This window comes from Pygoscelis adeliae, unplaced genomic scaffold (genome assembly GCF_000699105.1).
Source record: "Pygoscelis adeliae isolate BGI_AS28 unplaced genomic scaffold, ASM69910v1 Scaffold113, whole genome shotgun sequence".
In the NCBI taxonomy this organism is placed as follows: Eukaryota; Metazoa; Chordata; class Aves; order Sphenisciformes; family Spheniscidae; genus Pygoscelis; species Pygoscelis adeliae.
The window spans coordinates 4,079,549-4,096,334 of record NW_008825108.1 but is presented as its reverse complement, the minus strand read 5'-3'; the positions used below and the strand labels follow the sequence as shown (position 1 = coordinate 4,096,334).

At 39.4% G+C, this 16,786-nt stretch overlaps 1 protein-coding gene across 3 annotated transcripts in view; it reads right to left on the bottom strand.

The window, feature by feature from the left end:
• Positions 1-16,786, bottom strand: part of OSBPL8 (oxysterol binding protein-like 8) — a 63,063-nt gene that overhangs the window by 43,082 nt on the left and 3,195 nt on the right. Inside the window, exons 2-3 of one of the 3 annotated variants that reach the window (XM_009327531.1) lie at positions 14,368-14,404; positions 9,205-9,342 (exon numbers count right to left, since the gene is read on the bottom strand). In XM_009327531.1, coding sequence (XP_009325806.1) covers positions 9,205-9,342; positions 14,368-14,404 — 175 coding nt within the window. The remainder of the gene's footprint in view (positions 1-9,204; positions 9,343-14,367; positions 14,405-16,786) is intronic. The other 2 variants (XM_009327534.1, XM_009327533.1) reach the window with 2 other exon arrangements.

Sequence of the window (16,786 nt, the reverse complement as noted above, 5' to 3'; positions counted from 1 at the left end):
CAAATATATTCTGAACTATCCAACTGAGGAATCTTAAATATAATAATCCTTTTAATATAGATTTTAGAAGTTTAAAATAATGAACACATTATAGAAACTGACATTGATACAATAATACAACTAAGACTGTACCTAGTGATGCAAATTAAAAAAAAATTTGTTTTCCCCTTAGAGATATACAAGGAAAACCCAAAACCTTCTTAAAACCAAACTCTGTGAAAGCTAAAGGGAGAAGGAGGAGGAAAGAAAACTGGTAGCGCAGCAGAGAAGACAGAAGCTTTTTAGACTTGCCCTTCAAGTCTGACAACAATTGGCTCTGACATCTTGACAACGCTATGTTTTCCAGTAGATTTCTCCCCCCAGTCCAACAAAAGAAAAGGTCATAAATAATTCTCTACATGCAGTATACACACACTCTTTGTGGCGTGCAGAAAACAGAAAAAGGAAACTGCTAGACTATCATACCTATAAATGAGTTTTATCCGACACCTGATTTTTGCACATGGACTTTAAGTGAAAGTGGTTTTCTCTCATTTTACAAAATGGGTAGTAAAGATATACTTGCCTTCAGACACCAATATCGAATTCAGAAAAAAGACATCCGAACCACGAGGCTACAAGTTGTGTTGGTAGTTTACAGCGGCAAGTTTCTTTCACCAAACATTCTCCAGTTCTCTGGTATTTCCAAGTCGAGCGCAGTTTAGCTGAGGAGTAATTCCAGAGGCACGCCTGAGAGTGGCTATGAATGAACACCGAGGCTCCCAGCGCCCTGTTGGCTGCACCTCCTCGCTCGCTAACACTCCTGCTCAGCTCCTCCCACCCAAAGTAAATAGGCTTGCTCACTGCTCAGGTTTCAACAGTTTTCACCTCAGCCCTTATGCAATTCTCAAGGTCACAGTTCAGGTTCAAGCAGGCCAGCTCTGCAGGGACTGTCAAGGAGAAAGGGAACTCGCTCGAGAAGCTTCACAGTAATCGGCCCTGCTGTGCCTTTCGAACCCAGCACCGCGCTTTCATAAAGCTACAACCCACACAGAAAGGAGCACTTGCAATTTACCCACGCCACAAATACTGGGTGGAGTAGCCTTTCAGAAATGGCAAGTTTTAATAAACACACAATGACGTGCAGAGACGAACGTGCCAGAGTATGCATTACAGTAAGAAAGCAGGTCAAGATAATAGATTCAGAAGACTAACCACACACAGCAGAACTTAAAACATTTCACAAGAAATTCAGTCTGGTAACACAAGTGAAAAACAGATTATTTAGGGGTCAAACTCCTTCCCCGATTACCGTGACTAGAACCTCACTCACATCCCGTTTGAGACAAGCATGACTAAAGCTATTCCAAATAAGTTGCACAATTTTGCGGAACTGGGGCTTCACCTTCACGAGGTACGCTCAGTCATAAAACTTAAAAGTGACCACCCGTGTCACTGGGGTCAGGTCCCTGCAGCAATACAACAGATTTTAATCCAGAACTACCCAAAGAACAACCGGTCCACATGGCTCCTATACCCTGCTGATTACAAAATACTTCCTCATCATCAAAAGACAAGATAAGACAAATTAAATCATCTCCCAAGAATACAGCAAGAGAGACCATGACTCTCCAAGTGCAAGGGCTTGCAAGGTTTTAGACAGAATTCCCACACGGCAGGAGAAAGCAAAAGCATTAACATTTTTCTAAGACATTACATGCACTGACTCTACAGAGAAGGTGCCTGACTTCAGAAGCAATATTTACTGTTAATATGAAAAGTGTTAAAAATAAGCTTGTCAGAGAGCCTCAACAAGCCCTCTAGCAGTTCCTTCTCTAGTGCCGAGATGGAGACAGACTAATGGAAAGATGAAGTGAGGTAACAAAGCATGACATGCTTAGTAATAAGTTGCTCTTACTGTGTCAAGATAATAAATTATTTAGCCATTCTTCAGCTTCTCTATTCAAAGGACAGATATAGCGGAGGGAAATGGGAGATTGCATGAAGTTACTTCCATGACTAAGTCTGTCTAGATGTAGAGAGTAAAGTCAAAGGAAACATGAGAAGAAAAACAGAAATCATTATCAAAGATTAGATATAACCCAACTACCCAGGAAACAGCTTGATTTGGAACCAGACAGATTGGCAAGACTTTACCATCTGCAAGCCAAATACCATTATCAAAAAGAAATATTAACACACTGCTAGTTGAAAGAAAAGTAGGAGCTGGCATTTAAGCAGCAATCAGTATTCTACCAGTGGAGTTACAGCCTCCCCCATGCTCAATGCATGCATCTGCTATAACCACAGGCATGCAGGATTTATCTCTCCAGCTCCAGTGCAGCACCTCTCCGCTGCGGCTTCAGTCTCATGCACCCACATGGACGAACAGGCTCTCACAATCTCCTGGCAGAAACTTGGCCAAAGCAATAAAGCAAAGTGCCCGTCTCAGGAAGAGTTGCTAATACTTTGAAAAGGCTTCAAGTTCACTGCCATGGGGCTGTATCTTTCCTTCCACTGGACCACAGTAATCCCTCTTTCCCCTAACAGCTGGTAAAAGGGGATGTGAGCTACATCCCCAGAGCTTCTTGCACACTGACCACCAGTGAGCCAGAACAGAGATGACGAGTCAGGAGCTCCAGGTATTTCTTACCACCCGGACAAACGAAATGTGCTGCCGTTGCTGTCAACTGAGCCAAACACCTGAAACAAATGTTTTTTAAAGGCTGCAGGTTGTACAGGTCTACAACAAGTCTCCTTTAACTTGTTAGCTGCCTCGGGTAGACAGCAATGATCAAGTCTTGCATTTTCTTGGTCATTATCACCCCATCATGCTGAAGGTGTCTCATCCCTTCAGTAGTTACTAGGTGTGCTTTAGGACCTAGTGCTTGAAAACATCTATTTTTTTCACTCTCCACCTTCTCTCACACGCAAAAATAGTTAAATTTGTATTTTCTCCCCAAATGCAGCATCCTACAGATTCAAATCATAGCATGTCCTTTAGATGTCTACTCTGGAGCAAACAGCCTTTTGTACAAGCTCAGCACAGCCAAAAATGCCCTTATTCTCCACCAAAAGCAGCTTCCCCCTCCTGCTTTCTATTCATTGTGATCATCATCATTATTGGCAGACCTATCATTCTGCTTCCACTGTCAATCCACCTCCCCGCACCTAAGCCACTTCTGTTTCTCAGTCATGTAATATACGTTTTCATCACATTGCAAACTGAATTAACAGCTACTACTACTCTACCAGAAAGGAGGGGCAGAACCTGTTTCTTCTCTGAAGCTCCTTCTGGGCACACACTTTCACTGCTTACCTTTACTTGATGAGCTGACTTAAAAAAACAAAACAAAACAGATGAAAGCAAGATGCTGTTAATTTAGCTCAAAGGTTTGCATTGTTGTAAAATATCTCCTCCTTAATCTTTATCATCCTAACACACTTTTCCCAGATACTACTCACATTTTCACCCCATCTGCATCTCATCAATGCTTTGGATAAAGATAGGAAAAATACTGAGGGCTGATGCAGTCAAGTTCAGGAGCCAGGAAGCTTGTCTGTGCACAGGTCACTGTTCTCCACATGAAATACAGAAACTAGAGCTCCAAAATCTTAATGCGTTATCTGCTGAGTCGCCAGCCTTAAAGGATCAAATACAATACTGTCAACACAAGCACCACTGCTATTTAAGTATGGATGATGCTCCCATTAGTGCCATCTGCAAATTAGAGTCCTCGTTCAAAGCCACAAAAACCTAAAACGGCAAAATCTTTCTATAATGAATATTGTGAATTTTGCATTCTTCTTCATATGGATTTTCACCTCCTCACACTCTTAAAAAATAAGCCCAGAGATTATCTCCTGAGCAAATAAACACGTATGTAAATTACTAGCAAGTGAAAAACTAGAAAAGCATTTCATCATGTATACTTTGTAACATACATTCAAAGGCACACAAAGAACAGCAGCACAAACTCTCATTAAATAAAGCCATAAAACAGACAATATGAACACTGGTAAAAAAAGAAAAGTCAGACATTTTCAAACATGCTATTACAGAATTTTTAATATTACTATCTTAGCTAGATTCCTCTTTACCACAAGTACAGCTTACTATTAAGCATCTATGCTGTTTTCATAAAAAGTCTGAAATATGTTTTAACAGCATATTTATAAGTTAGAAAATAGGAAAAACCCTCTCTGAGGAGACTTCTGATTTTTTTCATAAATTTTAAGTGATCACTATTTCTATATTAATCCATTTTATCAAACAAATAAAGCGGTATCCCAATGTAAGTCTGAGTTAACAAGATTTACAAGAATCCAATTTACCAGGGATAATTTGCATAACAACAAACAGCTTACATCAGCAACCAGAGTTCTGCTCTACAGCTTTTGAAAATGCAGTCTTGGACTCGATATTTTTCATGTTCATTTTGTAACTGTAATAAAATAGTTTTGTCAATGATTCCTTTTGGTTGCACTTATGGTAGGTTAAAAAAAGTAAAAACCCAAAAATAAGCTTGATAAAAGTTTAGTTGTTTGCCCATTAATGGTTAATAACATTTTCAACCATAGAATGCAAGCACAGAAAATGGGCTAAATTAACATTGTTCAATCTATGTGTCGACTGCTAGAACTGAAAGATGTTTTAGCAGTCCTAACATCTATATGCACTACACTTACAAAAATATGGTCTTGGTGAGTTGGCAAGGCCACGCTACCTCACTAGAGCCTAAAGACACACCATCCCACAAACATAAGAAAAGCTTTACAGCAAAAGCTAACTCCCCAAACCCATTAAAGTTTCCATCAAAAGGCTACTGAACTATTTAGTCTGACAATTCTAAATGAAATATTTAGCAAAAACCACTGTATGATCGTTTAGTATGTTCAAGGCACGAAGAAGTAGCAAGGTTTCATTACATTACCCATCTCCTAAGGATGCATTCAAGTGCCAAACCGCTGTACGATCGTTAGTATGTTCAAGGCACTAAGAAGTAGGAAGGTTTCATTGCCCAGCAGTTAAGGCAGAACAAACCCAACAATGATCTAAACATAAAACATACCAGAAGGCAACATTCACATACAATATATAGCATTAACAAGTTAGAGACAGGACTAACTTGGCAGATTTTATGAAAGGACAATTAAAGACTTCAAAAGTTAGAACTAAAGACTGTATGTGGGGAAAAAATAAAGATTTCCTTCAAGAAAGTTTGATCTTGCAAATTCTTGCCAAATCTTTATCACCGTTTCACCATTTCCCACCCTGATTTGAAAAGCAAAGTAATCCATTTGAGTGAGCTGTTGAGTGAAAGTCTAGAAACTGCTTTCTTGAACATATACAAAGAAAAGTGAGGAAAATCGGTAAAAGTTTTCAAGATCAACTCAATGTGGAGCTGCTCAAGTCCACTTTCACAAGGATTCCTGAGTTACGATGCTGAGAAGCTCCATAATCAGAGAGCTTTCCTTTGTGTAGTTGAGCTTAGAGCTCCCATGAACAGTTGTATTGCTGGCTTTCTAGAAACAGTGGTACCACACAGAATGTGAAAGGCTGTCTAGTTAAGCCAACTTTGTGCCTTTATTAAATCCTTTCTTGCATGCTGTGGATGCAAAAAGCTAGTTTTTAGGTTTGCTTTGATGTCTCTTGAGCCTCAACACATCTGAGTGTTATCAGCTTTTGCAGTGGATGGCACTTGGATTTTGGTATTCTCCAACTTAAAGCCACTGACGTTTTGAGGCTCAATAAATTTATTGTACAGGACAAATTGTAATTGCAGCGTTATGATCAGGATTGGCTTATCCTGACATTCTAGTTAACAAATGATGGGCAAGGCAGAAATAAATTAAATCCATAATAATTAAAATTACAAGTCCATCTCAGGAGCAATGCTATATACAGCTGAGTCAGCCTTCAACACTAAAATTCTGAACTGGCTATGTAAACTGGTGAGCATAATAAACAAGCATAATCCCCACCATCAGTTTTTCTAATACATTTCCGTCAAACAACCTTGCTGAAGCCTTCTACGGAAGCAAGTCTGACCTCCACACCTTTAAAGGCCAGTCTGTAGCCTAAAAGATAAGCTAGTCTTCATAGTTGGAATAAAGGACAGCATATCTTCGAGAATCTTAAAAACATAATGTAAAATAAGAAGGTGCAAATTCTTCCTGCAAACATTATGCAGAACAATGACAGTATAAATAGACTTTTGCTGAACAATCACTAGACTGATGTTGCCAGGTCAAGCTGTACTCTACATCTGTAAAACAGATCTGCACTGGACTCCAAAAAGACGACCCCCATCTCTGGCTCCGACAACATACTAAGTTCCAATCTCACAAGAGTGAAAAGGAGCGAGGAAGGAAGAAGTCATGTTTTAAACCAAGAAACCAAGTACAGGAAAAGAGAAATTGTCTGAAATCCAGAGCTATGGTTGCATAAATTAAAACCCAGTATTTATACACAGGAGCACTTAAAATCATGAAATACATACCACTTACAACTTCACAGTGACACATTACACGGTTCACCCTTGGTTCCTAATAGGAAACCAATGGCCCAAATGGATGTTAATGGGTGGATGTACCTCCACCCCCTCATATTAAGCCTCAGGTTCTCATCTACTTTTAATCGTATTCGTAATACTTGTAATTAGCATCTTACTTAAAACACAAGCAGAAGACACAAGTTAAGCTTGTTCCAGTAGATTTTCCAAGTTATGGGCACTGAGCATGCCTCTCCCTGGCCTGCTGCTGGCCAGCCAAAGAATCTGGCACACGTGGTGGTGTTTCCCCACTAACACTAAAGTGCTGGTCGCTCCAAATACTGCCTCTTCACAGGTTTTGTTTCATTCCAACTCATTTATTTTTAACCACAAGCTCTATACAAAACTGGCTTTGCCACACAGGCCCTTTTATTCAGGCAGCAGAAAACATAACTTAGGTAAAAGTGGTCAAATAGCATCCAACAACCAACAACCAACAACTGTCCAGCAGCAAAAGCCAAGTACCCATGTCACAGTTCCCCTTTATGTACATTTAATCAGTTTTTTGTAGACTGTATCATACATTTTTCTGTTTTGATTCTCTTCTATCCTGTGCCTAGCACACTTTTGAATTGTTTATTTACATTACCCATCTCCTAAGGATGCATTCAAGTGCCAGTGACTAAAAGGATCTCAATTTAGTTCATAGTAAATGCCTTTAAATACTACTATCTAAACATTTCCTATATTTCTGCATATTCTCACCATATATTACTACAGGTATATTGTAAAGACCTTTGCTAATTAGATTTTGGTTACAACAGTCAGCCTCAAGTACCATCACTTTAAACTCTGTTCTACTTCATATTTTTCAGGCTTGCACAGCATCTCTTTTTCCCTATATAGTAAGCCGACATTTTCACTAGCACTGTAATTTCCCTGTAGGAATAACTACCACAGTAATGACCCAACTTCTAAGTGTGGGTCAACCACCTCCATAAAAATCAAACCTACACCTCCCGAGTTACAGATAGGCTAGAAGTTAGTAATTAAAGGTTGCTGAAGCCTAGCCCACATCATACCTTTTCACTACTGAAACTGACTGCAAGCCAGATTCTTTGGTTCATGAAACTACAGCCTCATTTCTAGTGGCGCTCCTGGAAGACTAAGTCAGCAATGACTGATGCTAAAAAAGGCACGGATAGATTTAACCAGCTTAAAATCACCTATATAAGCCCTGAAATAATCAGAGGGGAAAAAAAAAATCAGAAGACTTAATATCTGCAAGGAGTTTGACATAGCACAATCAGGTCTTAGTGCTTTTCAAGCCTGTTTTAATCAGTGAAATGAGCCTTTCCTATGAGTGAAAAGCCCTTAGAAAAACATTAACAGTTTGCCTTTATAAATTAGTGGGTATAGCAACATTAAAAGACTTTACTACAATATTCAAATACACTTATATAACTACAAAATTTGTCTAGTAAGGGATACAACAGTACATAGAATAACAAAAAATTTCTTTAAACATAATAAAAATTACAAACAAGTTATATATGTATATTCTACAGAAAATAATTCCAGACTAAGCACAATGAAAGCCAGAGAACATCAAGTGCTGTTCCAGTGAGGTAACGGCAGCTTTTAGAAAATATATCAGAGCTAGCTGTGGGTAGCACTGAAAATACTACCATAGTAATTCTTAAAATACACTAAAAGACTACCAGATTCAACACGGTAACAACTATCTTTGGTTTCAAAGTTTTTTTCTTTTTATCTGAACAGTACTGAATTTGAAAACAGAAAAATTATTCAAAGTTACCTGAGAAACTGCTTTTGTTACTCTGACAGACTAATATCATTACTTTGACAAAACAAACTATGGGAGTTAGGGAGGCTCATACCAAAAAAAAAAAAAATATCTCTCAGGAACACTACTCATGGAAAGAACTAAAGGAAGCATAGATGACCAGCATGGCTGCCAAGAGTAAAAGAAGAGAGAATATTAATAAAAAAGCCTGAAGTTTTCACTAAGGACTCCACACACTGTAACAAACATGTCTAATGACAGCCAAAGCAATAGGACAACACAAGCAGTTTAAAAAGCAAATAAGCACAAGAGCAGCAACTACGGCTTGATTTTGGTTTTGTTTTGTTTTTTTTTTTAAACAGACTATCAACATGTCAGGTCTACTGACGAGTTTCACTTTGCATCCAATCAGTTCAAATGGATCCACCTCGAGTCTGTTTTCAACAGGTTTAGCAAGGCAGAGGGACTGTTTGAAAGCTGGCAAAAAGTAGTGCTGAGACTTTTTTTCCCCTTCCTAAAGAGAAGGATCTTTCAGTGGAAGTAATTGTTAAAAGATCTTTACACAAAGGTTCCAGGCTTAGCTGGCGTATCATAACACTTCTGCATAAAGACACAACTTAAATACCTGAGAGATTAACGTGACCATTGGTTACAGGATTACACACAGACAATGATTTATCATCACATGGACTGTTTTCCCACAAATCATAGCATGCTTTGAGAAACTAGTGCACCACATAATGCATTTTTTTCTCTTTCAGATTAACACCTAAGGATACAAAATTACATACAATATTTCAATATGCTTTCTTCCTTACCTCTTTATTGTAAAAAGGCAGTGTTTTTGAACCAACATTTGGAACAGATAATTAATGTCAGCATTTAAGTTCTTTAAAACCTCTGTAAAAACCAGCTTTGCCTTACCATGGCTGTGGGCAGTTACTGGGCTGAGAGATGGTTGGAGTAACTCTTTGGTTGGAGTAAAATAGGCTTCTTTCCCCTGGCGCTGGCTCATTTTTCCTGGAGTTAAAAGCTGTGATTCATCGCTGTTTGTTACCACTGCTGAAATACAAAATGGATGCTCATTCAATGATGTTATGTGCTTGTGCATAGATTTCTATTAACAACTTCACTGTTATTTATGAAACTGGTATTCAAATGCCGTCTTGCAAAATTTTTCATTCTAGAAAATGAGGATTTCAAACCAGAGATCTGCTTTGGAAGGCACAGCCGAAAGGAGCCAGCAAGACTCCTTGTCTAAGACATGAGGCAGAAGATGAAAACAAAAACTAGGAGGAAGTAGGAAAGGCTGCTACTGAACACAGATACAGCACTGGGCTGTTACTTAACTTCTGAAACGCTGCTTTCTTTGCCACTTTTGTGATAGTTCTTGGTTTAACTAGCCACAACACAGCCAACCCAGGAAACTGCTTGCAAGATCAAGCTGTGCCACCATCCCAGAAAGCCAAGATGAACATATGTACGTACATCACAAGAAACAAGTCTTATTAATAAAGATCATGTATAGACTCTGTCAAAGGAAAGGTTTAAAGCATAGCAGTTACTCTCCTTGAACTTCATCAGTCTGAAAGACTGGTTTGATGCCTTCTAGCTATTTGTAAGATCACCTGGCCAGCCACCCTGTTTACAGTGTCTGTACATTTCCTTAAGCTGCACACAACAAAACTGTACTTTTTTTGATAGTGGAAGAATGGCTGACTCAGTAACACCCATCCTGTGGAAGTAGATATACTGACAAAAAGAGATCAGAAGGGGAAACAAAAAGATGCTTACTAAAGAAGAGCCTGCCTAAAAGATTGGAACTTATGACGCGGCTCATTTTAAGAGTTCCCAAGCTTTCTTCAAACAGTTTTAAAAGTCCAGCAGAAGATCTAGTCTAAACAAACAAGTTCCACTTTCTGGATAGAATCTGCAAAGTACAGAGGCTCTCCTCATAGCTTTATTTCTACTATTTTTACAGTAACAGAAACTTTTTTTCAGCAAAGCCTAGCATAAACACAAGGCAGTATGAAGAATGCAAGGATGCCAGGATACCCACCTGTACTATTTTTCTACATCAGATAAACCATCTAAAGCTCTGCCCCAGACAAACTACACCCTATGCAGGCTGCTGTTCAGGAAAAACACATGAGGAGATGGACAAGGGAGGCAAAGAGCTCATTTTACCAGTTCAGAGTTCAAGTCTGTCAGTGCCAGAAGGCCAGTACTTCAAACTAGTGACTGACTTTGCTCTTCTTGTAGTGCCACCAAACTAGCTTTTTATTTTCCTGCAGCCACAAGTACGGGGAAAGGGGCGGGGGGAGTTGCTGAAATCTTGGGAAGGGACTGCACCACAAAAGGTCTGGTATCTGAACTGAAAAATAAAAGGGGGGGCTAGAAGACAGCTGCTTCACAGGCTCGCACAAAACGGGTCCCTTCAAGGGGAATGAGCTATACTCATTTGTTTTAAAAATGTTTAAGATGCACTGAAGTAGCGCCAACTTTCAGTCAACTAGCTGAAAGCTGCTCTCAAAGGCCCACTGGCCATTTAGCTCCATAGGAATGGGATTTCACAGCCCCTCCTGCAGGTGCCCCCAGCCAGCCCCCGACCGTGGGCAGCGGGGTGGCACTCCGTGGGCAGGCGCCTCGCCCGCTGCGCTGCCAGCCATGTCGGAGACCCACTCTGCAGCAGGAACTGCACTACCAACCCTTCCCCCAGTGACCTCTGCAGAAGGCTCGTCTCTGAACAGGCAGCGTGCGGCACCGCTAGCTTTTTTTTTTTTTTAAGCTTTAAGCTTTGGAAATTCCGACGTGATCATTTCTCAGGCAGTACTAGCCAGTAATAAGACCAGCATAAGCAAGCTCTGCTTACAAGTTTTACCAAAGTGTGAACTGAACTCAGTGATGTTAACTCGGTAACACCCACAGGGTTACAAGCTTCAAGTTCACCATTAAATTCATTCTCCTTCCTTAGTGTGCAGACTCAATTTGGGTCCTGCAAAGACTGCTAGCAGTGTCAGAAAGGCTCCCTTCCTACAAAACACAGTTTATGTATCACCTAACATAGAATATCTTGTGGTAAGCACTTTGCATGCCTGGGGATTCAAGATGAACTTCTTAAACCAAATGGGCTTTTCAGCAATTACATCTATAAAGCTGAAGGATGATTAGCAGGGGAGTCTTAAAATCTCCTTTTTATACAAAGCATTATAAAAGTACTAAACAAATGGAAATAAATCAGTTAAGAACATAAATGTCTATCCACACTGTAGCAGCCACTAGGAAGAAGTTGTCCCCCTCCTCCAAAATGCCTCATCCTGATGCTCAGACATTTGCTTTGGGGTGAGGGGGAAGATGAGGCAAGGCAGAACATTCCTGTTGCTTTGAGCAGGGGATAGTGATTAAGATTACTAAGAGGCTTTCACCTTTTTTCTCTAAAAGACTGGCAAATGACCTGATTTTTACAGGTGTCTGTGTAATCACAACTGTAAAATCAGCAAGACCTTCAGGCAGTTAACGAGCTCTGTAAAGACATGCCTTAAGCATCTTATGGCAGGAGCTCTGGAACCTTAAAAGACAGAGATGGAAACAAAGAAAGCTATTACAATGAAAATGAAAAGGAAAAAGTACTTGGGAAGGAGAGAGTTATGGGGGAAAAGGTATGCTAGTAACAAACCTGAGTTTTCAAGATGCCATTAAATCAAACACCTACCACTCAGAAGCAGATCTTTTTAAGAGAGTAGATTTAATCAGTACATATAAATAGGTAACTCAGCAATTTGTTGAGGCTCCTTGGCTGCTGTTTATAGCTTCTGATGGACTGATTTTGTAAACACTATAAAAATGTAGGGTACATACTTAAGTCATTCATTTACTGATGATGTTTGATGGTCCTACAGTCCATTTTGAACTCACTTGAAGCACAGAATTATTTTATCCTGGAATTCATTACATTCACAGAATAAAACCAACAGCGATACTGAAAGACAGCAGTGGTCATTTACTCTAGTGATCTTGCTCCTTGTGAAATAAAAGTTGGCATGAATGAATAAATGATGTTTCTAATCAAACACATTTACTTATTTACCCAAAATACCAAACTGAAACTCACAGTTTCGGACTCATGTGTCGCCAGGTACCTGCAGTGTACCCCAAAAGCCACACTCAGTTTCTGACTAATCTTGAAAGCACTCACACTTTCTAGTGGGTTTTGGTGAGTACAACCAAAACACGATTTTTTTTTTTAATTTTATTTTTTTTATTTTTAAAATGTTCCTGGGGAGCGCCTCACCTACAGAAACAATCAGAAGGCTGGAACACCTCTCCTATGAAGAAAGGTGGAGAGAGCTGGTGTTGTTCAGCCTGGAGAAAAGGCGGCTCCGGGGAGACCTTATGGCAGCCTTTCAATATATAAAGGGGTCTTATAAGAAAGATGGAGAAAGGACTTTTTACCAAGGCCTGCAGTGACAGGACAAGGGGCAACAAACAGAGAGGATAGATTTAGATTGGACATACATAAGAAATTTTTTACAATGAGGGTGGTGAGACACTGGAACAGGTTGCCCAAAGAAGTTGTGGATGCCCCATCCCTGGAAAGATTCAAGGTCAGGCTGGACGGGGCTTTGAGTGACCTGATCTAGTGGAAGACGTCCCTGTCCACGGCAGGGGGGTTGGACTAGATGACCTTTAGAGGTCCCTTCCAACACAAACTATTCTATGATTTTAATTCTTCTTAGGTTTCACATGCCATCTCCATAACTTGAAAGACGGATTTGATAGGCATATGCTCAATGCGTCCGACAAGACATACATTAGCATTGCCAACCATTCCTTCCACTCAAAGGCCTGAAAGTGGTGATTTATTTTTAGACTTTCACTCAGGCTTCAGAGCAGTCATCCAAGAGAAAGAACTCCTCCATTCATCCCCTCCTTTACCTGAGTGAGTTTAAACCCATACCATCTATCTCCTTAAAGATGAGCAGAGGGTTATTTTAGAGAAGAAACATCACTTAGTAAATATCAAAGCCTTCTCACGACTCTTTGGAGGGCACATTTCAAAACCAACAGAACTATTAGAGTTGATAATACATACTTTGTTCAACTTCCTCATACTGGCCATAAAATTACTAATATAGTTTGTCAGTAAGATTCATGCATCAGAAGAAACACAAATTGGAGTCTTTACAGCCAATTTATTTTATCAGATAAAACCATGGGAAAAAAAAAATCTGAAGTGGCAGATTCCCAGTTCTTCTGTTTCTATAATGAGCATGTGAAAGTGCCCACACTCTTGAAAATAGCACAAGGACATGAGAAATAGGAAAAGGTTTATTAGAATTCAATTACTCATTATTTTTGAATGTCTATAATAAGCTATATCAGCTAAGACCATGGCTTCTGCACAGATTTCTCACCAAAAAGAAAGAATTTGTGCCTGCATCTTTCCCTTCCCCACATACGCAAACTCTTAAACCGTAGCAAAATTATTCTGCCAATCATACGATCATACTAACGCCCATGAACTAATGGCACTAATAAGTCTTTGGCTGTGTTCACGCACATACATACACACACTGAAGTTTTCCCTATCACCACACCAGATCCAATCCTTATTTGAGTATTACAGTACATACACTTGTTCATTTCTGAAGATGTAAATTTAGTAAAATTAAGTGAACCATATAGCACCATAAACAGACAAGCTCAAAAATAAAACTGTTTCTGAGCCATTATTTCCCTGTCTTTATTATCTATGCTACAATAACATTTGAAGGTTTCATTTCAAACTGATAAATACATCTTTTTCTCTTCCAGGTAATTTAAAAGATTTATTTTTTTCTAGCCATGACTGGGAGAGGTGAAGAATAAACTTTTCCCACTAAAAAAAAATTAATGTATGGAAACATTTAGATGAGTAGTATGCCAGGTAAAATACTTTTCCAACAGTAAATTTTCGCTGTACTTCAGCTTCTCAATTACAATACAGAAGAAAACCTGGTACTTAGCCCAACAGCCTATATGCAAAGATGTATGCTAACTATTATGAACATATGTGCAAACATACTATAGGAGAGGGGAGTTACTTACTTGATGGTCCATGAGAGTCTCTGTTATCACCATGATGCTGTGTACACATACAATTGAAGAACGAAGAACAGCAAACAAAAAAATCCAGGCCAGGAAGAAGCAAGTGCACAAAAGCAGCAGCAGCGGGAAAGAAGGACAATGAAAACAGTGTTAGCTCATAACTAAAATACAACATGCACCTCAATACCAAAGGCAAGACCTCAAGAGACTTAGCAGTTCAGAAAAGTTGAAGCAACAAAACTGACAAATATGCTTATAGAGAAGCCATTATTAGAAGCCATCATCGTATATGGTTAGTAAACAGCAACTGCCCCAACTGCTAATTCTGAGTGGAACCTCTTCATCAGCAATTTAGTGCTCATATGACTTGATACACAATACATTTTAAGAAATTTTTAGCTGGAATGTTTTCAGAAGACTAAAGCTCTGAAGCAAGCTGAAATAACACAAAATTGATTTCCAAAACGGCTCCACTTTCAGACAGGTGTTTTGGAAAGACAAAAACTTTTAAGTCATCAGTAATGTGCAAGCACTCACTAATGCCAGATCCAAGCCTAACTGCTTTTGCACACAAACATGAACTTAGAAGCCACAGTTTCAGTTCATCTACAAACATAGGTAACATTTTAAATTGCTTAGGATGCAAGACAAGCAGTGCAGTTTTAAATTTAAGAGGACATTTTATATCAAAGTATTTCCAAAGAATCAAGTTGTATAAAAAATTAACTCTGTCCCACTGAATGCATCAAATATAGGCACTAAAGGAGAGTAATTACATAGTAATAGTCTGTACTCCTTTCTCACATTTGATCTGTAATCTTTTATAAATCATTGCTACCCAAGGCCACAATCGGGGCTAAGATCCCACTGTGCTCAGCCGTGTACAGATGTAAGGTAAGTTCCACCTATGTCTTAAAGGATTTACTACCTTTGAAACCCACGAGTAACAGAAAAAGAGGAGAAAACAAGGATACTGATCAGCATGAACATTTCCTCCTTAAAAATAAAATAAATCCAAACATGCTGTATCTTCTATATCCCAAACAAAAAACTGCTCCATAAAGGAAAGAAACCCTTGCCCTGCTTTAAAGAGGATCCAGTCTTGCCTCTCTGTTATCAGGACTAAATAGCAGGAAACGTAAAAAAGAAAAATAAAAATCTTAGCAAGCAGGAGTCTTGTCTTACACTCCTGATCTCAAAACACGGATTTTTATCCTTCACAGGTGCTAGGGGTGTTAAATTGATACTGCAACGTGCAAATGTAAAGTACTGCCATGGGAATACAGCAATTGCAGTACACATCATTGGAAAGGTGAGGGAACCCTTCTTTCATAATATTGCACTTTCTGGAAAAGGACTTCATTAAACAAGAGAAGCTGAAATAAATTATAAATGCATTTGGTAAACAACCTTCTATCCCTGTCAGAGATTAAATTTAGGTCAAAGAGTGAAATGCTGCTAAGGGAACCCATGAACTTACCAGACAGGTTTAGGTATTAGTACATGAAACGCATTCAAGAACTCAACAGTTTTCAAGGCGAAGTGTTTCTTTTTAATGTACAGGTAACATACTGCAGACTAGGAAACAATTTATGTTCCGACTGGAACTGTATTACCCTATGCTGGTTATAGGCTCAAGAGAATAGTGACTGATAAGAGAGCAAGATAAAGGAGTCTGCAGTAACCGTACAGAGATCCAGCAACCGACTGGAGGACTGGGAACACCACTATTCAGCACTGGTCTGCTTTATTTCACACTGAAAGTTGGAAAGCAAGGAAAGAGAACTGGAAAAATAAACTGTTAACAGACATACAGGATCAGAAGTTTCTGAGACTCAAGACAGCATGTTCACTTGCAGTGCATACTCACGCGTTGAAGAAAGAGTGAAAAAGCACCGCAGCAGGTCCTGCCTCACTGCCTGCGGTCCTGTCTCACCTCTCAGGCGGCCTTGACCAAGATAAAACATGACACCACAGAGCAGGGCAACCCGTCACCCGAGACGATGCAGGGGCTTTGTATATAAATATTTTAGCATTGCATGGTTAATCCTATGAACTGGTACAAACAGCTCCTACACCGGAGGCTGAAACACACGCCTGTCTAACTCTGTCCCTGATCTTCTCCAACAGACACTCTGTTTACATACCAAACTGCCTCTGTTTCTGGTGAACCCCCTCTCTTCATCAGAACTATTTGGGCCTGTGTGTTTACCTAAAACCTGCAGAATATATATGTCTGTTGATGCAAGATGTTAAGATACTGAAATGAGAGTATTTCGGCCAAAAAGACCTCTTCATGTTCCAATAGCCTACTGCACCTCTATCATCTGTAATTCATATCACTGCAGATCGGGGAGTCAAATCCCTAAGGGAACAAAACATGACAGTTTTACTACTTCAATGTTTTCTCTAACAAAAA